General features: G+C 42.2%; 1 protein-coding gene across 2 annotated transcripts; it reads right to left on the bottom strand.

The window, feature by feature from the left end:
• Positions 1–5,795: 5,795 nt before the first annotated feature.
• Positions 5,796–12,515, bottom strand: ddx54 (DEAD (Asp-Glu-Ala-Asp) box polypeptide 54). 2 transcript variants are annotated; one of them, XM_084034829.1, is made up of 20 exons: positions 12,282–12,515; positions 11,455–11,581; positions 11,248–11,318; positions 10,964–11,152; positions 10,792–10,841; positions 10,640–10,681; positions 10,448–10,543; positions 10,219–10,340; positions 10,022–10,083; positions 9,529–9,660; positions 9,218–9,428; positions 8,983–9,114; positions 8,679–8,900; positions 8,513–8,586; positions 8,203–8,412; positions 7,800–7,942; positions 7,581–7,694; positions 7,373–7,483; positions 7,179–7,273; positions 5,796–6,812 (listed from the first exon to the last, which is right to left on the bottom strand). In XM_084034829.1, exons 1-20 carry the CDS (start codon positions 12,378–12,380, stop codon positions 6,403–6,405), a joined length of 2,712 nt encoding a protein of 903 aa, XP_083890955.1. In that variant the 5' UTR covers positions 12,381–12,515; the 3' UTR covers positions 5,796–6,402. The 2 variants fall into 2 exon arrangements, with proteins under 2 accessions (XP_083890955.1, XP_083890956.1); XM_084034830.1 differs by having other exon boundaries at positions 5,796–6,798; positions 7,177–7,273.
• Between the last annotated feature and the right edge of the window lie 6,876 nt (positions 12,516–19,391).

Consider the following 19,391-nt stretch of genomic DNA (forward strand, 5'->3'; position numbering starts at 1 on the left):
ACCAATGGTTGTATATTTAACCGACTTCACCACATATAGATTCATGTGCCATTTTTCTACTTTAGAACACACACACAACAATCCCAAGAACCTCTATTTTCAGGGTTTGCGGTCACAATGACACAAAATATGGAAAGTGTGGGAAGATGGTGAGGGTAATAAAAAAGAAAAAGAGGTGCAAAACAGAAAAAAAAGAGGCCCTTGCGTGCTGGCTGTATTTCATTTTCATGGCACAAAGGCAAGCAGCGGAAACACTGTCTTGCAGCTTGCTTTAGACGTAATAGTCCCTGCTGAAAAGCCTCTTTCCTTTCTCAGAGGGTGCATCCAGATTTACAGCTTGACAGCAGTAACAGATCATGGCGGAGACGCAGCTCTCTGGCAATGAAAGACGCTCTTTACGTTTGCTATTGGCAGGTGGTGGTTTTCAGGCGGCATGGTTTTTATTTTTTTTAATCAGAATGCACAGGATTGGACGCTCGAACAGAGAGTTATAATGAGACGGCGGAATATTTATGTCGAACATCTGCAAATCCGAAATAATCGTAAATTGTCCCGACACTTTCAAACCCACAGCAAGTCACGGACATATTTAAATAATTTTGACTAAACATCCCAAAAATAATTATTACAAATGAGACTGTTGCTACAAGTGAAGCCGTGCAGATGTGGCTTGTTTAGCCAAGTTAGGAGATTGCTGCAGGTCAGGAGGTTCCCAGTTATCTGGATTAATAGGAACATACCTGGAAAGAGTTTAAAAGAGAGGTTTGGTTTGTGCACACCGTATGGTATATAGTTTATACAACTTTGTATAGGTTTGGTATAACATATAGGCTATGCATAGTTTGGTACTTGAGTAACCAATTATTAGAAGACGTTAACTAGGACATCATGTCTCAAAAAAGTGTACTTTTCATTCACAGTGGTAACTGCTAGTTCCATTTCTGAATTTCAGCTTGTCACACTTCATCATCGAAAATGTTTAGGGTTTTCAAAGGGATTCAGATCTGTGTGATCATTTTTCCAATCTGGTTCTTATTCAACTCACTGTATATGGCCTAGAGCCAACACAACCCGAACAGACGTCTCTATCTCTAATTAGGACGTTTCTGGCCCCGAGAAAGTCTCCGTGACTACAGTTCTCCCCTTGCGATCAAACTAATTTAAGGTTCCCTTTAAGCATCTGCATGTTAAGTTGTTCCAAACATCTTCATGAGCTGCCTGTTGTCCAAAACAAAGCCACAGCACTGTAATTATAATATGACAATAAACCGAGCTAACCAGCAGTTGAACCTAACAACGTCTATAGCTCCACCCAGTCTGAGCGGGGCAGCAATGTTTGCCCTTCATAAAAAATAACAACAACAACAACAATAACAAAAAAAAGTGCCGTTGAAGACATTCGTTAATGAGTTGTCAGCAGTTTTCTACATGGGGAGAATGAAATTGCTGAGGCGAGAGCAGCTAATGTCAGTCATGTTGGCCCTGTCATTCCTCAAGTGGCCTTTTGCCTCGTAAGCGATAGCCTGAGAAAGGGCAACAATCTTATCATAGCAGGGAGCACACAGAGGAGAGCCAGACTGCAGGGACAGAATACAACAGACTCAATACAAGCACACATCTACAAACAGATCACTGCTTTAATAATGGATTAAAATGAATGAGATCAAATCTCAACATGTTGCTGGTTCAGTTATGAGGATGTTTTTTACCGGATTACAAAGCGTTTACGAATTTAAAGGAACATTTCACTTCAGTACAGTGTGCAGATCTTTTGTCTGACCTGTAGTTCATTTTTTTCAGCACCAGTAAAACGTTTTGGATGTCTGCACTCATGACTTTTTACCTTAAATTTCTATCTTTGAGGCAGCTACTAGTTATAATTCATATAGCAATGTTATGAAAATCAACTTGCAGAGATGTTACTGATGTGGTAACTCAGCTGCAAGCAGAGACAGTTTCAAAAACCGTCCTCGTTAGTGCACTTGAGGACAGGCGGCCGAGTTTTATGAGTTTGCTCATGAGCCATGTTGTCAGAAAATCAAACACGGACAATTAAGAAGCATAAAAATACAGATTTTTTTTTTTCTGGGATGAAAAGTGCAGCTGGTCCATGTGTGGATACTTTGGACCAACAAGTAGGGAAGTGCTTTTCTATAAGACACTGGGATAAACTGAAACAAATAGGTCCATTAATGGGAAATGAGTCGGTTGGCAAAACCAAGACCAGCAGTAATTACAAATATACACATGTCATGAATTAACTACAAAATGTGGTTACTTTCACTTAATATATATATATATATATATATATATATATATATATATATATATATATTAGAAGCATGGTCAATTATTTCAATTTCAGGCCTGTCAAATTGCAGACAATGAAAAGACAATGTCATCTGCAGCTACACACAGCTGCGACTACTGCCGAGCATTTATATCCCACTGTTCTGAGAGCAGCGGTGCTCTAAAGCGCAGGCTCTTTGGCATATCTCAAGTGGATGCTGTGTCAGTCCTGGGAACTCTAAACAAAGATAAAGCTGCTGTTCCTGATGACTGGAGAGCTGCTGAAGCACCAGAGAGCGCTGGGACGGGGAGAGGGGGCCATCAGATAGACAAGGAGGGGTGAGGGATGGTTTCACGGAGGATGGGATATGAGGTAAAGGCAGGCTGCAGCGCAGTATCTCTGCATGAGGATTAACTGATATCGTCGGCAACATGACCTCCTTCACTCCAGTTTGTTCTGGTCCCAGATAGGTGGGGGACAGACAGTACAAATGCCCTATCTGGATGTTGCTCTCCACAAATAACGTTTTATAGCCAGCCCATGGTCAGCTCAGGTGTGTGTTTCACCAGTGGGTTGAAACTCTTACAGTGGCAATTCAAAACACGCCCTAAGCAACTTCAAAATCAACAACCGCACTTCCTCGGGTCCTCAGCAATACACTTGCCATGACGTGTTTTCATCACACGCCCAGTCTCAATACTCAGAAACACCAGTGAAATACACTCTGATTCCCGGACAAAATACACCAGAGTTAGACAAGGCAGGCAACTGCATCAGACCCCCATCTAAAAGGGCCCTGAATAGCTATAGATTTATATTGTTGAATTATGATACTATTCTAAGTCATTATATCCCCCAAATAACTTACAAAAGTCCTCCAAAGCACTTAAAAATATGCAACTCAACTGTTTCAACATTCTGCTAATGCATTTACCTTGCAGATTCAGATTTTACTAGAAAATATAACAATATGTTATTATGATTATTCATTAAACTGTCCAGCATATTAGAAATAAAAGCTCCATCTTGAACAGACATTAAGTAGTCTACGTGGTGCTAATAATTTAATGCCTCTTTTACTCATCACTTGACATAAACATTTAGTTCAGGACTTTTACTGTGTGGTATAAATTGTTTTACAGTAGTTTTACTATTAAATAAGCTGCATTCACAACATCTATGAGTCAGTCTCGGCCCATGGCTGTCAACCGGCTAGCAGCTAAGGCTAATCTAAGGCTAGCGGCTAAGGCTGGAAGCTAAGGCTAAGCTAAGGCTAGCAGCGAATTGTTTACAAACAGTGCAAACAATGGCAACCGTGTTATGGCAATTAGTGTTGCGTTAAGTAAATACAGTAAAAACTTACACGATTTGAGTTGCAATGACAGAATAGCACTGTTCCCGAGGGCTTCCTGCAAGCTACCTGCTCGTTGACTTTGGGGAAGTGAGAAAAAGGTCGGTCCTAACTTTAGCTAGCATCCATGTAGCATTAGCAGGCTACGTTCAACGTACAGCAGCGAAAGTGAACTTCAATGAATGAGCCGTTAGCTTGACCCTTGACCCTGCTGCATATAGATTATTAAAAATAAGTGCGTGTGTGTATATGTGTATTTATATATACACACACTTATTTTTTAAAGTGTCAATCTAACCCATTTGAGTATATGCTAATTAAAGGAAATAAATGTTAGCTAATTCCACGAATAATAAATACTGTGAAGCTATTTCAAAAGAAAAAATAGATTTAGATGAGTATTACAATTTAGATGAGTATTACAATTTTTTTTTTTTTACAGTTTATCTGTGTTAACACTATATTAACAATATGAAATTGTATGAATTTAAAAATATTTTCTCTATACTTATGAGTAACATAACTATTACCATCTCAAAAAGTTATTAGAAATATATTAATAATACCTGGTTGTCATTTATGCAATATTGATGCAGTTGTGGCTCTTCATAAACTGCAGAGCAACCCTAAACTTTGTTTGCTTTATCCCCTAGACAGACTAACTGGTGTGTTTTATGAACGTGTTATTTGGAAGATCCCCCCTGCTATGAAATATGACGGTGTTCTGGTCTGTGTCCCGTTGACAATCTCCATGGTGACTGCCGTGTTTGGACCAAATACATCACCCACCTACCACCCATTTTCTTACATCTTTAGCAGCATTCACTCAGCGGGTGGAAGGCACAAATCTCAGCCCTTGATTCAGTGCAGCCATGAATAACCTACGATGGCACGTACGCATATCATCCAAAAGGCAGCGAGCACCTTAACCACATCCAGATGGACGGAGCTACTCGTCTCCCTCACGTCCATCGGTGTAGTGCTGCTCTCTCCTCTGAGGTTGCTGTGCATGTGGTCATGTTTTGCACCTTCCCGCTCAAGACATGAGAGAATGGCCCTTTGGCGGGATGATCCACTGTTGAATCTTCTGCAGGAAATGAATTACACGATCATTTGACGTGCGGCCATAAAAAAAAAGTTGGACATGATGCTTCTCAGATGTGAGTCAACCAGCACAACACTGACAACAAAACCTCAAGTTTATTGTGATACCGTTGAGCATAATCAATTATTTTAAATAAAGTTAAACTATGACTATCTACCTTATGTCTTAATATGAATTAATAGCACGTTTAATTGAATTTAGTGAAAATCTAAACAAAAACAAATATATTTAAATAAAGTTTTAAAGCAAAGGAATGGCAGATGCCAAAAGCAAGATGTTTAACAATTCTAATATGACAAAGGGGGCATATTTCTAATTGTAAGATACAATGAACACATGAAAAAATATTAAGACCTTTTATAATCCCCAAATTAAATAAAATGTATTGTTTAGGCATCTAAATTATATCTGAATACAAATATTGAAGGCAGTTCTTGCATCTCATAACATATTTATCACAAGGTTCTCACTTTTTTCATCCCTTTGCTGCATTTCTTCTGGAACAAGTCATGAACATTTTTGACATTCTCATACACTTGCAGTGCCAGTTTTCCACCAAAAGAGTGCAGCAGCATACCTTATGACGATGCTGTACTATTTTTAACTACTTATTTATTAGCAGAAAATGAATAATAGAAAATCCTCGGCCTACATATGACAAAACGGGCAGCTTCAACTCTTTCACTGCACACATAATTTGGTGGGAAAACAACATTACAAAAGAGATGAATAATGCAAAGCTGAATGTTTGGGACCGTGCAGTCACCCTAAAGAAGCAAGAGTCAGTTCTGAGGTTCACAGAAAAAAACCCACTCACACAAACCAGTCCCTCATTTGTCATTCACATCATCCACTGGAGCAGAAACTGGGAGCAATCCAGACTTTACACCAGTGGGAAGAAACGACATACGGACAAATATGAAGGCTGAAGACAGGGAACAAAGTCACATCAAACATCCCTTTCAAAGTCTGTGGTTACGCAGACTGGGCTTTCATTTAAAACGGCAACTAAATGTAGAAAAAGACACCAGATAGAGAATGTCAGACCACAGCTCCCCTGATACTATAACCCGGTTTAATGGACCTATATTGTCATACCATATGTAGCAAGACGTTCTCACATCTTAAAGATTTTCTTCCAGACCCACATAAACCTGCTTTTTAACAGTTATGGACCAGAACCAGTATTGTCAAGGGCAGATCATACACTTAACAGTCCCTCCTCATAGATCACCTTCAAGAAGGAAAATGTTTATATATTAAGTCACATCATAAACACACTTTTGTTTGTTGTATTAACGTGCAACCGACTGCAATTGAAGAAGACTCAAACTCCATACTGTCTTAGTCACATCTATATTTTGACATCAGTTAATTGTGTGTATAGAAATATCGCAGCACTGAAAAACATGAATCTGCCAACACGCATTAAAGAGGAAACTCCAGTTCATTGGATTCTCATACGTACTCAAATTTAGAGTTCAGGAGTTCATCTCTACAGTGTAGAAATGCTTTCCTCAACCCATCTTCTCCTTTACACAATAATCATGAAGATGATCAGGGAAGATGATGGTGTTCATCATCCAGTCATCGTCATGGTGTCTCGACCGTCTCACGCCATCGTCCCTCTGCGACAATCCTCCCTCCCTGTCCTCCTCAGAGTTTCTTCCTCATCTTCCCCTTCTTTTGACCACCGCGTCCAAAACCAGACTTCTTCACTTCTCCGAGCCACTGTTTGTTCTTGCCACGGGCATTCTTCAGGCCTCCGCCTTGCAGGAACTGGTGCTTCTGGTCTTTCTTGCGCTGCTTCAGGATCTGCTGGTTCGTCTTCAGCTCTGAGCGCACTCTGCTGCCATCCGGCGTCCTCTGCGATCCTGCAGGGCTCTGGTAGTTGGGATTACGACCACGACCCCGACCACCGCCGCGGCCACCGCCCCGAGCACCGCCACCGCCGCGGCCACCGCCCCAAGCACCACCACCATCGCGACCACCGCCCCAAGCACCACCACCATCGCGACCACCGCCCCGAGCACCACCACCGCCGCGACCACGACCACGACCACGACCTGGGAGACGGATGATACAGAAACAAGGATTTAAAAAAGTTTTTGACCCCCAAAAAAGAACATACTACATACATACTAATGACTTGCATTGTAGAAAGTAACTTATCTTGCAGGTGGGAAATCTAGATGAGATATCCATCCATTCAATATATGGCTGGTTAGCTTAGCACAAAAGACAGGAAGGGCTAACCTGGCAAAATCCTCCTCAAGCTCACTAATTATCACTATTTAACATGAGATTTTATGGGTGTATCAGATCATTTAATATATGAGAGACATTTGAATCAATGATTACTGTTTTGGTCCATTAGATCTAAACGGTTTAATTCTAAAGTGTAAAAGTTAAGACAACAGTTGTTCTCCTACCTCCTCCTGGCCTCCTCCCTCCTCGTGCTCCTCCTTCTCCATCGGAGCCAGATCCTCCATCCTCCACCTTGTATCTTTTCTTCCAGTCCTCATAACTGACGTGTAGTTAAGTTATGCAACGTCTCAACAACGCATCTTAATATCATCATAGTGGGAGAGAACAGTAATAGTAAACATGTACACAAAGAGGATACAAGTTCTTCTTGTTCTTCTTGTTCTCAATAACCTGTCCCCCATCCAGCCTGAGCTTCTTCTTCTGGTCCTCCTTCCCTGCTTCTCTCACAAAGCGCTTCCTCTTACGGTCCCTGCAAATGATAGAGAGACACTTAATTATAGTAAGAAAAGAAACGTCAGGTGTCAGAAAGAGGAGGAGAGATTTAGAGTCAAATTTCATGGTTTCACCATTTCATGATGTTCTTGTGCTGGTTTAATTTGTTTCCATCATCTCCCATGAGGTCCAGGACAGCTGAGGAGGCCTGCTGCTCGAAGGCAGTGCCCTCTCCACCGAGACTTAACCTAACGCCACACGGAACACGAGTCACAGGTTATCACACACAGACAATACCTTTAAAATCATCATTTTTTTCACCTCTAAATAAATGTTTATGGTTCAGGCCTCACCCTCTCTCAGAGTTGAAGTCTTTGGGCCTGTAGGGGATGTAATACTCCTCGTCTTTGCCGGACTGCCTGCTCCTCTTCTTTTCTCCTTCTCCATCTTCCTGCATGCTTCTCTTCTTCCCGCCTACTACCACAGAGAACACCTCCTGGTGGACACATGAAGAATTACATGTTAAGCAAAGTGTGTACAAAATGAGGATTTGCAACAATAATTTAACACATAGTAGAGATGCTGCTCTGGATAATTAAAACTGTTTAAGTAGTATCAAATATATTTTTAAAGCTGCATTGATTAATTGATTCAAAGATTAGTCGATCAGGAAGTGTTTTTCTAAATGAATAATCCATTTGCTTGTTTGGATCCTTGGTTTCAAATCATATTACTGCAGAGGTATGAGTTTCTTGCCTGTATATCGCCCTCGTTTTCGTCCATGGTGTATGTGACATCATCGTCACCGGCGGTGGTGGCCTTGACGGGCTCGTGCAGCTTGCTTTCTGCAGCCAGGCAGACTCTCTGCTTGCTGAATTTGTCCACCAGCCGCGTGTCCTTGGAGCGTTTGGCCCGCATCACCACACCAGCCTGTGTCTTACTGTTAGCGTTGATTTCAAAGATGGTCTGCAAGACGACAAAAGGAGGAGGTTTTTATAGGTAATAACAGCTTAGTGCGAAATCACAGCACAATGAGATATCTTCACTTTTAGTAACTGTGACTCACTGATTTGGATTTGTAGACTTTGATTGCATCGACTATTTGAAGGCGCTCCAGTTCCATTTCCTCCAAACCTGCCCCTGAAACAAGATCAATCAAAAGGCCATTACAAACTACTGCCTGAGTGCCATCGTCACTACTCTCTTCATAGTCGATCCCCCTCCAAACTGACCTAGTATTGGATGGACCGCCATGCTGGACAGATCTGTGTTTTTGACCCGCCTGATGGACTCAGGAGACGGGTTTGGTCGAGACTTGAGATACTGCTTGTAGGCGTTCTCTGAGACATGGTGCACATTTTGAAGATCCAGAGAGTTTTCGTGGGCTGTAAACAGATGTGAACTTTCGTCGTCCAGGATGCTCTGAGGGACCCGACCCCACACACCCTCCATATCTGGAGATGGGAAGAAGAAAGCTTCAGATCGAAGTCACGGCAGAGTCAAAGATCGTGCCAGCAGGCATTCTACGAAGACTACCTTGTGTGTGTTCAGGTGTCGCGAACTGAACAGGCCTTCCAAGGAAGAGGTGAAGGTCATAGACAAAAGGCATCTCATCTGGACAAACCATACTGTAGGCTACGCCACTGCGTCCAGCACGTCCCACACGGCCTGATGGGAAAAGACAGGTGATGACCGACGGCCAAGTAATCCTCATTCATCTTATAATCCTTAAATTTGGGACAAATCAAGATTCACTGTATAAGTCGCTCACCAACTCTATGCAAGAAGAGCTTGGGCTTGGAGGGGAAGTTGTAGTTGATGACGTTGTCCAGCATGGGGATGTCGATACCACGAGCGGCAACATCCGTCACAATTAGCACCATGGCTTTCCGGTGCACAAATTTCCCAATATTGATCTTTCTGGCGGTCTGATCGAGAGCGCTGTAGATGTAGGCACACTCCACACCTTCTGCAGTCAGCAGCTGGAGATCAAAACAAAAGAAAACACCAGAAATCAAAGCTGGTGTGAGAGAAAAACACACAAAAGGGACACAACTGGGTTATTGGGCTGTGGTATCGTACCTCCTTGACGTACTCTACGTGGTGTTTAGTGGCTACAAACACCACTGTCTGCTCCTGAGGCTTCATTATGTTCCTCAGCATATGAAGCAGCAGAGCCGGCTTGTCATCCATACGCAGATGGAAAAATGACAGCTGAGGGAAAACAGGAGAAGTTAAGATTTTGTACAGGTGATGAAGGCCAGATGAAGGATTGAGCTCCAAGCATTAGATGTAACTTTATTACATAATACGTTACATATTATTAGGAAGTATTATGGAGGACATCCTTAACCTTTCTGCCTTTTTATTTTTATCATTTTGGCTTAATGCAAATGAAAACAATATATAATTTCATGGCAGTTTTTGACAGACATCAATGTGAAGCACAAAGGTTAATTTGTTTATCACGATAAAAGTATGAATTCATAAAAAAAAAGTGTGTTCTCTTTAAAATTTTATTTTTATGGGCGGAACAATACTTTCACATTTAATACACCATTACTTTTCATTTTACCTTAATCTGGTCACTGAGTTTAGAATCCACATTTAAACGAATCAAAACTGGTTCATTCAGCCCTGGAAAAAAAAAAAAAAACACTGAATAAGTTAGCTTATAAAACGCTAAAATATGTTATTATACATATTATGATGATGGTTAAGGTGATGATCTTCAATAATGACGGACGCATGTGAAACAGAACCAAATCTCACCCGCTCTGGCAAACTCCACCAGCAGTTTGGGCAGCGTGGCAGAGAACAGCAGAGTCTGTCTGTTGTCCGGGAGCCTCCGGATGATCTCCTGAAGCTGCTCAGCGAAACCCATTTCAAACAACCTGAGCGGCGGAAAAGAACAGCGAGGCGTTCACAGATGCATGCACGAGAGTGTGAATCCAAGCTGCGAAATGAAAATATGACACCTTTAAACAATTCCACTTCTCACCTGTCAGCCTCGTCAAACACCACGTACTCCACACCGTGCAGCTTCAGGTTCATCTCCTTGACAACGTGCATGAGACGACCAGGAGTACCGATGATTCTGGATTGGAGGGGGGGCAGAGATCAGGATCACATTATACATTACACAGATGGGGATGATTGACATTATGAGTTAGCGCTACGACAAAACACTCACATGTCGGGGTTTTCATGAAGGGCAGCAAACTGATCATCCATTCTGGAAAAGAGCAGAGGCATTTACATTTATTGCAGAGTTACAGGGCAACTTTGTGGATCACAGAGTAAAACAGAAAGCTAACAGCACACATATAGGCAAAGGTCACACACCTGTCTCCACCAAGGATCAAGGCAGTCTTGAGGCCAGTGAATTTCCCCAACTATAGCACCACAACACAGTGAAAGAAAATCAGAGACACCGCTAAATAATAAGCACGGAGGTTTTGCATATGTACTAAACCCAGAAAATATAACTACATGTATGAATGTAGGTTTGTCTGACCTCTTTTGTGAACTTCATGGTCTGCAGGGCCAACTCTCTGGTGGGGGTCAGGATCAGGGCTCTGGCTCCCGTTTGGGCTTGAGGGGCTTTTAGCTTCTCAAACATGGGAATCAGGAAGGCGGCCGTCTTCCCGCTGCCAGTCCTAGCCATGGCCACTATGTCCTTGCCGTCCAAAATCACTGGGACAGTCTGAAGCGGCGAGGAGAAGAATTGTACATTAATACACTGAGCTGCTGGACGTCACAAATGTTTGATTATAGGATCCCAAAGTGGCCGTGACTCACCTTTCTTTGGATCGGAGTAGGGACTTTGTAACCCTTCTTCATGACACCTTTGTATACGGGGTAACTGAGACCTGAAATCATGAATACATGTACAGTGGATCAGACTTTTCTTATTATACATTCAACACAAATCAGTACACACAGGTAGATTTCCAATACTGCAAGTAACCAGTGGACACACAGCCTTATCTGCACACTGGGTCTTACCCATGGACTGAAAGCCTCCAGACTTCTTTTTCTTTTTGTTCTGGACTCGGACCAGCTGCCTGGTGTCAGGCTCCACATCGGACAGGCAGTCTGATGTTGGCGGGAACCGCGGGAGTTTCTTCCCTGGCTGTGAAACCAATAACAAAACACAACAGCTTGTTTGACATCATGAAAAGAAAATACATCTATTTAATCAATGCATTTTGTTGAATTCATCCATTCATCCATCCAAACAACAAAAATCTTAAAATTTAAAGGAGGGGTGATCATTCGGATAAGATAAGATACCAGTTCTAACCTGCTTGAACTGTTGAAGCAGTCACTGGATATTATATACAAGTGCTGGATGTCTCCTACGTCAACAAACTGCTTTAGCACAGTCATATCATGAGGTAGGTAAGAAATTTGTATATAAAAAACGGTATGTGTATATAAAACGTGCATAATATATGATGGATTATATGCAAAAGTCTTAGAATGAATGTCATTATAAATTAAGCGATGCGGTGACAAAATAACACATAGAGCCTATGATAGATTTACACATATTTTTACATTATTTTACACCGATAATTCACTTGTGTATATAATCTGATTATTTATTTGCCATGTTGGTCAAAACAGGGGGCATCCGGATTTGAACCGGGGACCTCTTGATCTGCAGTCAAATGCTCTACCACTGAGCTATACCCCCGGATGTAAATACCAGGATCACGAAACGATCTAGAGCTGCAAACTAGTACCAACATGTCAACACATCGCACAATATCACGTAAACATCAGCTGTCAAGTGTTTAGCGAGTTTTTCCTGGTAATTTGCTGCTTACAGAATCATCGTCTTTAACTTCTGCGGCCAGCTCGAAGTCTCCAGAGTCGGCCCCGCCGTGTCGCTTCTTCCTCATCGGCTTCTTCTTCCACTGCGCCATCCTGAAGCTTCAACGCTCTCTCACGCTGCCGTCGGTAACTTCACTGTCCACAATATGAAATAAAACGGCGTCAAACACAGCTCATTACATCTCAGCACACAACAACACGGAGGGCAGACATGTTTGTACACACGTGTGAGCTTCTTCTTCTGCTACTGCTGCTTCTTCTTCCGTTCTGTGTGACCACCGGTACGTCGCTTAGAGCTCAGCATCGCCGCCTACTGGTACGGAGTGCGCCTCGATACTACATGCGATAATTATGCATGTTTTGTACTCGATCTCCTCTTCTTCTTAGACCTTTATATTGTAGGCTGTGTAATTTATATTATCTATAATTATTCACAACAAAGCGTCTGATGTAACAATATCTCATTCACTTACAGAGGATGCAGCTTTGATGAACCGTACATCAAAGCCTGCAATCCAGCAGCTAAATCTGACCATATAACAGCAATTTTCCGGTCTTATTTATTTTATTAATTCAAAAAGAAGATACTTTGTTTGGAATCTATAAGCCCCAGTGAAGAAAGGAAGCAGAGGAGCACAATCCAGAATCCTGATTGGTTCATCTTTAAAACTCTGTACATAACAATATTTCATGTGGGGTTATTTTTCATACATTGTTAATTTACTTAATTTTTGTTTATAGTCTTAAATCACTTTTTGCAAGAATATAATGACATCCATCATCCATATAAATGTCTTAATCCATTGTGTATCCATGTATTGCACAAATGCCAGAGAAGCATGTGTTTTTTTCCCTTGACAATTGTAAAGACATTTTTCAGTTTACAGCTATGTCTTTTCTCCTGATTCATGAGAGAGAGAGAGAGAGAGAGAGAGAGAGAGAGAGAGAGAGAGAGAGAGAGAGAGAGAGAGAGAGAGAGAGAGCATAGCCTACATACAGCACCCTTGCTCTTTTTGCCTCCTATATTTGTCAGCTTTTCTGTGTGTGCACTTGAAAGGCTTGCACAGATGTCTCAGAGCCGACCCGAGTCTTCCTCTGAATCCTGATTACTCCCTCACTTCACAGCAACGTTCCTGATGCTGGGATGTATTATACACAGTCCAATGCTGAGTTAATCACAGGAGGTGTTTTTTTTATCACTCTTCCTCAGTCAGTATGTATAAATTCAAAATCTCCCGCTGTGATAATTTTCTCTTTGTTTCCTGAATCAAGTGAAACAACAGAAACAATTTATTTTCAAGAAAATGACACCATGAGCTTTAAATGAACTTCTCCATATTTATTCATTCACAATATTGAAAATGTGTATTTTTAATAGTGCATGTATGTGACAAGAGTCAGTCAGTCTTGGAGTAAAACTGAAAGTAAAACTCATTAGGGCATAAGGTGTTCGTGATCTATTTTAATTGTATCTGTCTGAGGAAAATGGACGAAGCAGTTGCTTATATAGTCAAATATATCAGTTAAAATCTTCCTTAAGCATGTAAGCTACATGTGAGAGAAGTAAAAAGCAGGAGCACTGAACGTAGACTACTGTGATGTCTTTATATTTATATAACTCAAAACTCTCATTTTTGTAGCATCATTTTTCCTGAAGTGACCGTATAGGACATTCTACCCATCAGCAGCTGTCACTTGTATGCTACAGGAATCCTGAACGCAACAAGAGATCGATTTTAGTCACACACATGAGCTCAGGTTTCAACAGGCATTTTGCACTGTGCTAATTTTAGGATTCTGTTCTAAATGCTATATTTATTATCATAAGCAATGGTTTAAAAGTGTGTTTAAAATAAAGCCACATTTGGTCATTCCTTGTCAAATAATACCATGTCACTGCTGATGACATAGCAAAACAAAGCTCTCCCTCCATTCAGAAATATGCCAAAGCTTGTGTGCAATAAATATCCTCGTTCAACGGGCTTGAATCCAAAATAATCTCACAAAACCAGTCGGATCTGTAAGAGGATCAAACAGCGTTTCCTGCTTGTCGTCTTGTATTTGCTTTTTTCCTAAAGTGGTTTAGGATGAGTCATTTTGTCAAAATGTGTCACTTGAAGCCTTCAATAATCAATCTTCTGAGCACATTGATTATCGTGCAAATACAAATGTCAGTGACGTTCCTGCGTGTGATTTCATTAAAATGTGAGGCCAGCTGCTGCTCAAGAAAACAGCTGCCCGAGACATCAAAAACCTAAATGAACTCTGAGATGCAGAATGATTCATGAGGAGCCAACATTTAGGAAAAGATTTTTAATCAACATGGTCCGTCATTCATATGGTTTATGTGTTATTAACAAAAAGCAATATATAATATATAGTGTGTGCATTGGATTTATCATTATAATAACGTGCGTTTTCTATGGGTCAGCGTGTCTTCACCTCACATGACTTCTGCTCACAACTTTCTGTTGTTTAATAAGCGGGTTTCATTTCTTTTGCATCACCCAGCGGAAATGTGTCCTTTGGATGATAACACTGACACTAATATGGCAGCCAAAACATGTACAGCGCCTGTTTGAAGTCAGTGGGCTGATGTACAGTAAATAAGTCAACACCATGGCAACAGCCCGGGGCTAATGCCATTCATATTCCCTCACAGAGCCATGGCTGCAGTGGCCCCCAAGCCAAATCGGTTCAGGAGGGTTGACACGCAAGCAATAGGTGCAACAAGCCACCTATAGGATCCGCTTTTGTTCTTAAAGGTGATTTAAGTGATAACGCCTGAGGAGGATTAAGATATGAAGCTGGCAGCGGTGGGAAGGTAGCGGTGTTTTCATCTTGGCATTCAAATCAAGCGGGCGTTGGCATCGGAATGCTATCAGGTCAACCTCCAGAGCTCCTGGCAGTCTTAACTCCCAATTTCCTCACCATGCCCTCGTGTTGAAAACATACTCCTGAATCACACTTTCTGGGATGTTCATGTTTCAGTCCTTGTGTATCATAAAATAGGGAAGCATGTTCTTGATTTTTCTCTTGGGAGCATAAGACCCAGCCATGTTACAAATCCCCTAATAGTCCTGCCATTAATTCAAACACAGCGATGAGATCCATACATGACAAACGTACGTAGATTTATGAGGAGTTAATGCAGGCCGAGCTAAGCTGAGCTATGGGTGACTTACAGAGCTGTAAATTATGTCATGGAATTAGACACAAATACGCTGGTTCACTATGCAGTCAGTGACTAAATGGGCACTGAATGAAAGTCATTAGGAGAACAGATGTCAACATGTCTCAGGTTGGATTTCCTTTTTTTTTTCTTTAAAAAAAAGAGATGTGTGTGTAGCAGCCTCTAAGCCTTGGAGATTGGGGGAATGTTTAAATTAAGGGATTATTTAGTTGATGTGTAAAGCTAAGCCTTTAAATGGGGGTAGCAGTTAAATATTCTTCCACTCTATCTGTGTCGATTTAATTATTTATCAGCGGCTCTGTAAAAGGCTGGCCATGAGTTCAGTGGACCTTTTAAAAATAGTCCAAACATCCAATTAGCATTGCGAGTGATGTGCCGCAGCATTGGGCATGTCCCTCCAGCAAAGCCTTCAAATAGTGGTTTGATTTCTCATGCCAGGCGCTGTACATCCGAGGGGGCAAATTAATCTCGGGAATCTGATAACAGCCCTTCAAAAAGTTTGAAATGGCTGCGTAAGAAGAAATATCAGCTTTGGAGATGAATCCCGTGAAGTGATTGGATCCTAATGGTGAAATGAGAGATTTACTGAATTTTGGAACTGTGAAAACGTCTTTTAGTCGTAAGTTTGTGCATCGAATCGGAGCCAATGCACGAGCACGCCTCTGGATCAGCAACCAGTGTGGGTCAGGCAGCCGTGAACAACCTGGTGGGGGAGACAGGGCTCAGGGCGGCTGGAGAGAGGGTCGAAGGCTGGTCTTGGGCTCACTTGGCTGGCATGGCGCTGCAAACGTGGTAGTGTTATCCCCAGTGACAGCAGCAGATGGTGAGAGGGCCCCGGGACTTCGCCCTCAGGGCTGCTGGGCAGGGAGACAGGGCAGCCATGCACAAAATGCAAGGCCACTGATTGGACCCGTGCGCCTCGAGACGCCACGGGCTGATAAGACGCCGAGAGAAGCAGCGCTTACATGCTTGTGAAGACGCTGAATAATGTTAACCTGGCAGTTTCTCTGGACCCTCCACTGGCCCATCAGGAGAATGCAGCTTTTTTAGGTCAGTCAATTGGTATCGGCTGGATTGCAATCCTTTTGCAAATTGAAGATGTCAGCGAGAATAATATCATGAGTTTTGATGTTGAAGATTATAATATGCACAAAAGATATAGAGCGATTGGAATAATCTGCAAAAATGATGACACACATTCAAAGGGACAAGCAGATATTTGAATACATTGTGGGAATGTATCAGTTACAATATGTCCCTTAAATATAATGTGAAGCAAAACAGGGCATTTGTGGCCTATTTTTAGTACACAAACTCTCAGAGTAAATCAGTGCATTGTAACCACAATATGTGTAATTCATATAAAAATGCTGGGGACCATCGTTGAAAAGGGTGATGAAGCAAAATTCAGAAGCGCTTACATTTCCACAACTGGAGCTTAGCCTTCTGCTGAGACGTCTCCTTTGCTTTATGAGGAGAATCCGGCTTTGCTCTCCCTTTAGTGTAAAAAAACTGCAGAGGCACATACATCCGGTCAAGCTTTCAATAACTTGATATTCTGGGTGCTAAAAGGCGGTTTCCCTTCAAGGCTTCGGCAGTTAATCTTACAGCAAGTGCCAGCATTGAGGAGATAATCACGAGACCCTTACAGGGCGGCGAACGAGACCCTCAAGGATTTCTCCAACCGGCCAAACATGTGGGCCATCGAAGACCCTGAAAGTGAAGTCTCAAACCTACATGCAGCGTCTCTGGCTTTTGTTTTGATTCAGCTGTGCATAGCCTGCAGAGTATCTTTCTACTGTTGGAGAGTATTGTGGTCAAACACCAGTGGATTACTGCTCATTAAAGCTGCAGAGAACCCACTGGGCTGTGGTTAATACATGAGACTTAATGGCCATTTTCAGTTTCATCTCCTCTCCACTCTTAGGAGAGCGTTATACGTGATGACAGACACCCAGAATTACAGCCCACAGAGCAGAATTAACTTTTCATGCATTTCCTCCTCCACATCCTTGTTGTTTTCCTTTTGGTCATGGCTCGCACCGCCTCGGGCTCAGTTCTTCTTCTGGTGTCTTAATTGCACTTTCATCAAGAATTTAAAGCCACGTAGCCCTCCCCTATTCTTGTCACTGTCACTCCAAACTTGCCACCGCAGGGGACTTCAAGGGTATTTAAAGCAGCTATTGTGTGTCATAAGATAAGTCAGGAGAAGCTCGGGGAAGACTCACTTTCATCACTGTAGTGCTGCCGGACCTCCTCCCTCCTCCAACCCCCCCCTCCCAATCCATCCCCGTCTCTCTTTCATGGCTTTATCACTCAAAGGCTCAAGCAGCTCAGCAGAATACAAATGAACAAGGGCTGTAAAATGAGGAAGGAGAAGAAAAGGTCGAGACAAAAAAAAAAATTTGCATGTGCACATCGGCACTTTTACAAGGACTGCTCTTTTATGCTTCACGCCACTAGGGGTTGATGCAATATGAAGATTTCACATTATAGATTCATCGCGCATGTCCATGACGAATGGGAGACATGAAATGTGAAAAAGCTGTCATGTTGCTTTCACCAGCGGTATATCACGTAAGATCAGCTTTTTTTTTTTTTTTATTACGGAAAGAGTTCATAATCAAGCAAAAGTTTGACATCTGGAGAAATATGATTATTTTTTCGCTCTCTGGCAGAGAGTGAGGAGGAAAGATTGATATCACGCTCAAACATGACAGCTGTATCAATCTTATCTTCCCATGCAATCTTCACATTCGATTCACGCCAAGGAGGTGTATGAATGCAAAAATGTCAAACTATTCCTTTAAGGTTACTACGCACACACACACACACACACACACACACACACACACACACACGCACACACAGCTAAGCTTAAAACAGCCTCTTTTCCTCCTTCGCCTCCTGTCCACCTCTGCCAAACCTCATGCTTCACACACAGAGAGAAGGCCTACACACTACTGACATTTCTCCTCTCTGGCCCTGTTTTCCTTTCACACACAAACAATGACTCACGAGTGAAAAAGCACGGCAAGAAGAGACAAACTCACACACAGCTGCACACACGTACAAATAAAAAGAGCACTCTGTGTGTGTGTGTGTGTGTGTGTGTGTGTGTGTGTGTGTGTGTGTGTGTGTGTAGAAACATAACAAAAAGATGAATTGCAGGATGTGATTAGGCATTTTTTGTTGTCGTAAATGAGCGCTAATGAAAAGTAGCTCGTCTGCATTCCACTGTGATCAATGTGGGAAAAATGCCACTTTGAATATGTCTTAATATGAATGACAGCGATCATTGGCGGCCATCTATCAGGCTGGACCATATGTTGCTTTGGGTGGGGAGGGAAAGAGGGCTTACCGCAAAGCCTGCCTTATCCACTGGCATTACAGTCTCTAAGAAAGGATTTACTCTTTAATTCTTGATTAGATAGAATTTTCTCCCCAGTGTGCAAGCACAGGGATGCACAGAGCGGAGATAACCTGTCTTGTTGGGAAAGTTTGGTGTGGGATGTGTGTGTGTGTGTGTGTCCTTTGGCAATAGCCCCAGCAGCGCACACACTCACGTACACACCAACCTGGCCCACTTGGCGTGCCATCCCATTTAGCGCCTGGGCTTTTAACACATTGTGATAGGGATATTATTAGAAGCGCTGAATTATCAATCAGGAGTTAATCCTGATTGATGCGTTTCAAAAGGACCACTTGTTTGTTTTCATCTCTGTGATGAGAAAAGGTGGTTCTTTCGTTAGTATTTTTTTTCTTCTTCAGGGGATGAAATGAGAGGAGGGAGGATTTATTTTTCCTCCCCTTTTCTTTCCTGATCAAACAACGAGTTCCACCAGCTTCTCCTGCTAGACCGCGAGGGGACCGGCTGAGGAAGACATTCATTTATTCAGTTTTTCTTCAC

Source organism: Eutrigla gurnardus, assembly GCF_963514095.1.
Source record: "Eutrigla gurnardus genome assembly, chromosome: 19".
Classification (NCBI taxonomy): Eukaryota; Metazoa; Chordata; class Actinopteri; order Perciformes; family Triglidae; genus Eutrigla; species Eutrigla gurnardus.

Bases quoted from the DNA above. Each gene is read 5' to 3' on its own strand.
- ddx54 (XM_084034829.1), bottom strand. From the start codon at position 12,380: ATGGCGCAGTGGAAGAAGAAGCCGATGAGGAAGAAGCGACACGGCGGG. The intron at 11,319-11,454 runs GTAAGACCCAGT...TCATGATTTCAG, and splicing joins TGGAGGCTTTCAGTCCATGG to GTCTCAGTTACCCCGTATAC. The intron at 9,661-10,021 runs GTAAAATGAAAA...GTTTTCCCTCAG, and splicing joins AACTCAGTGACCAGATTAAG to CTGTCATTTTTCCATCTGCG.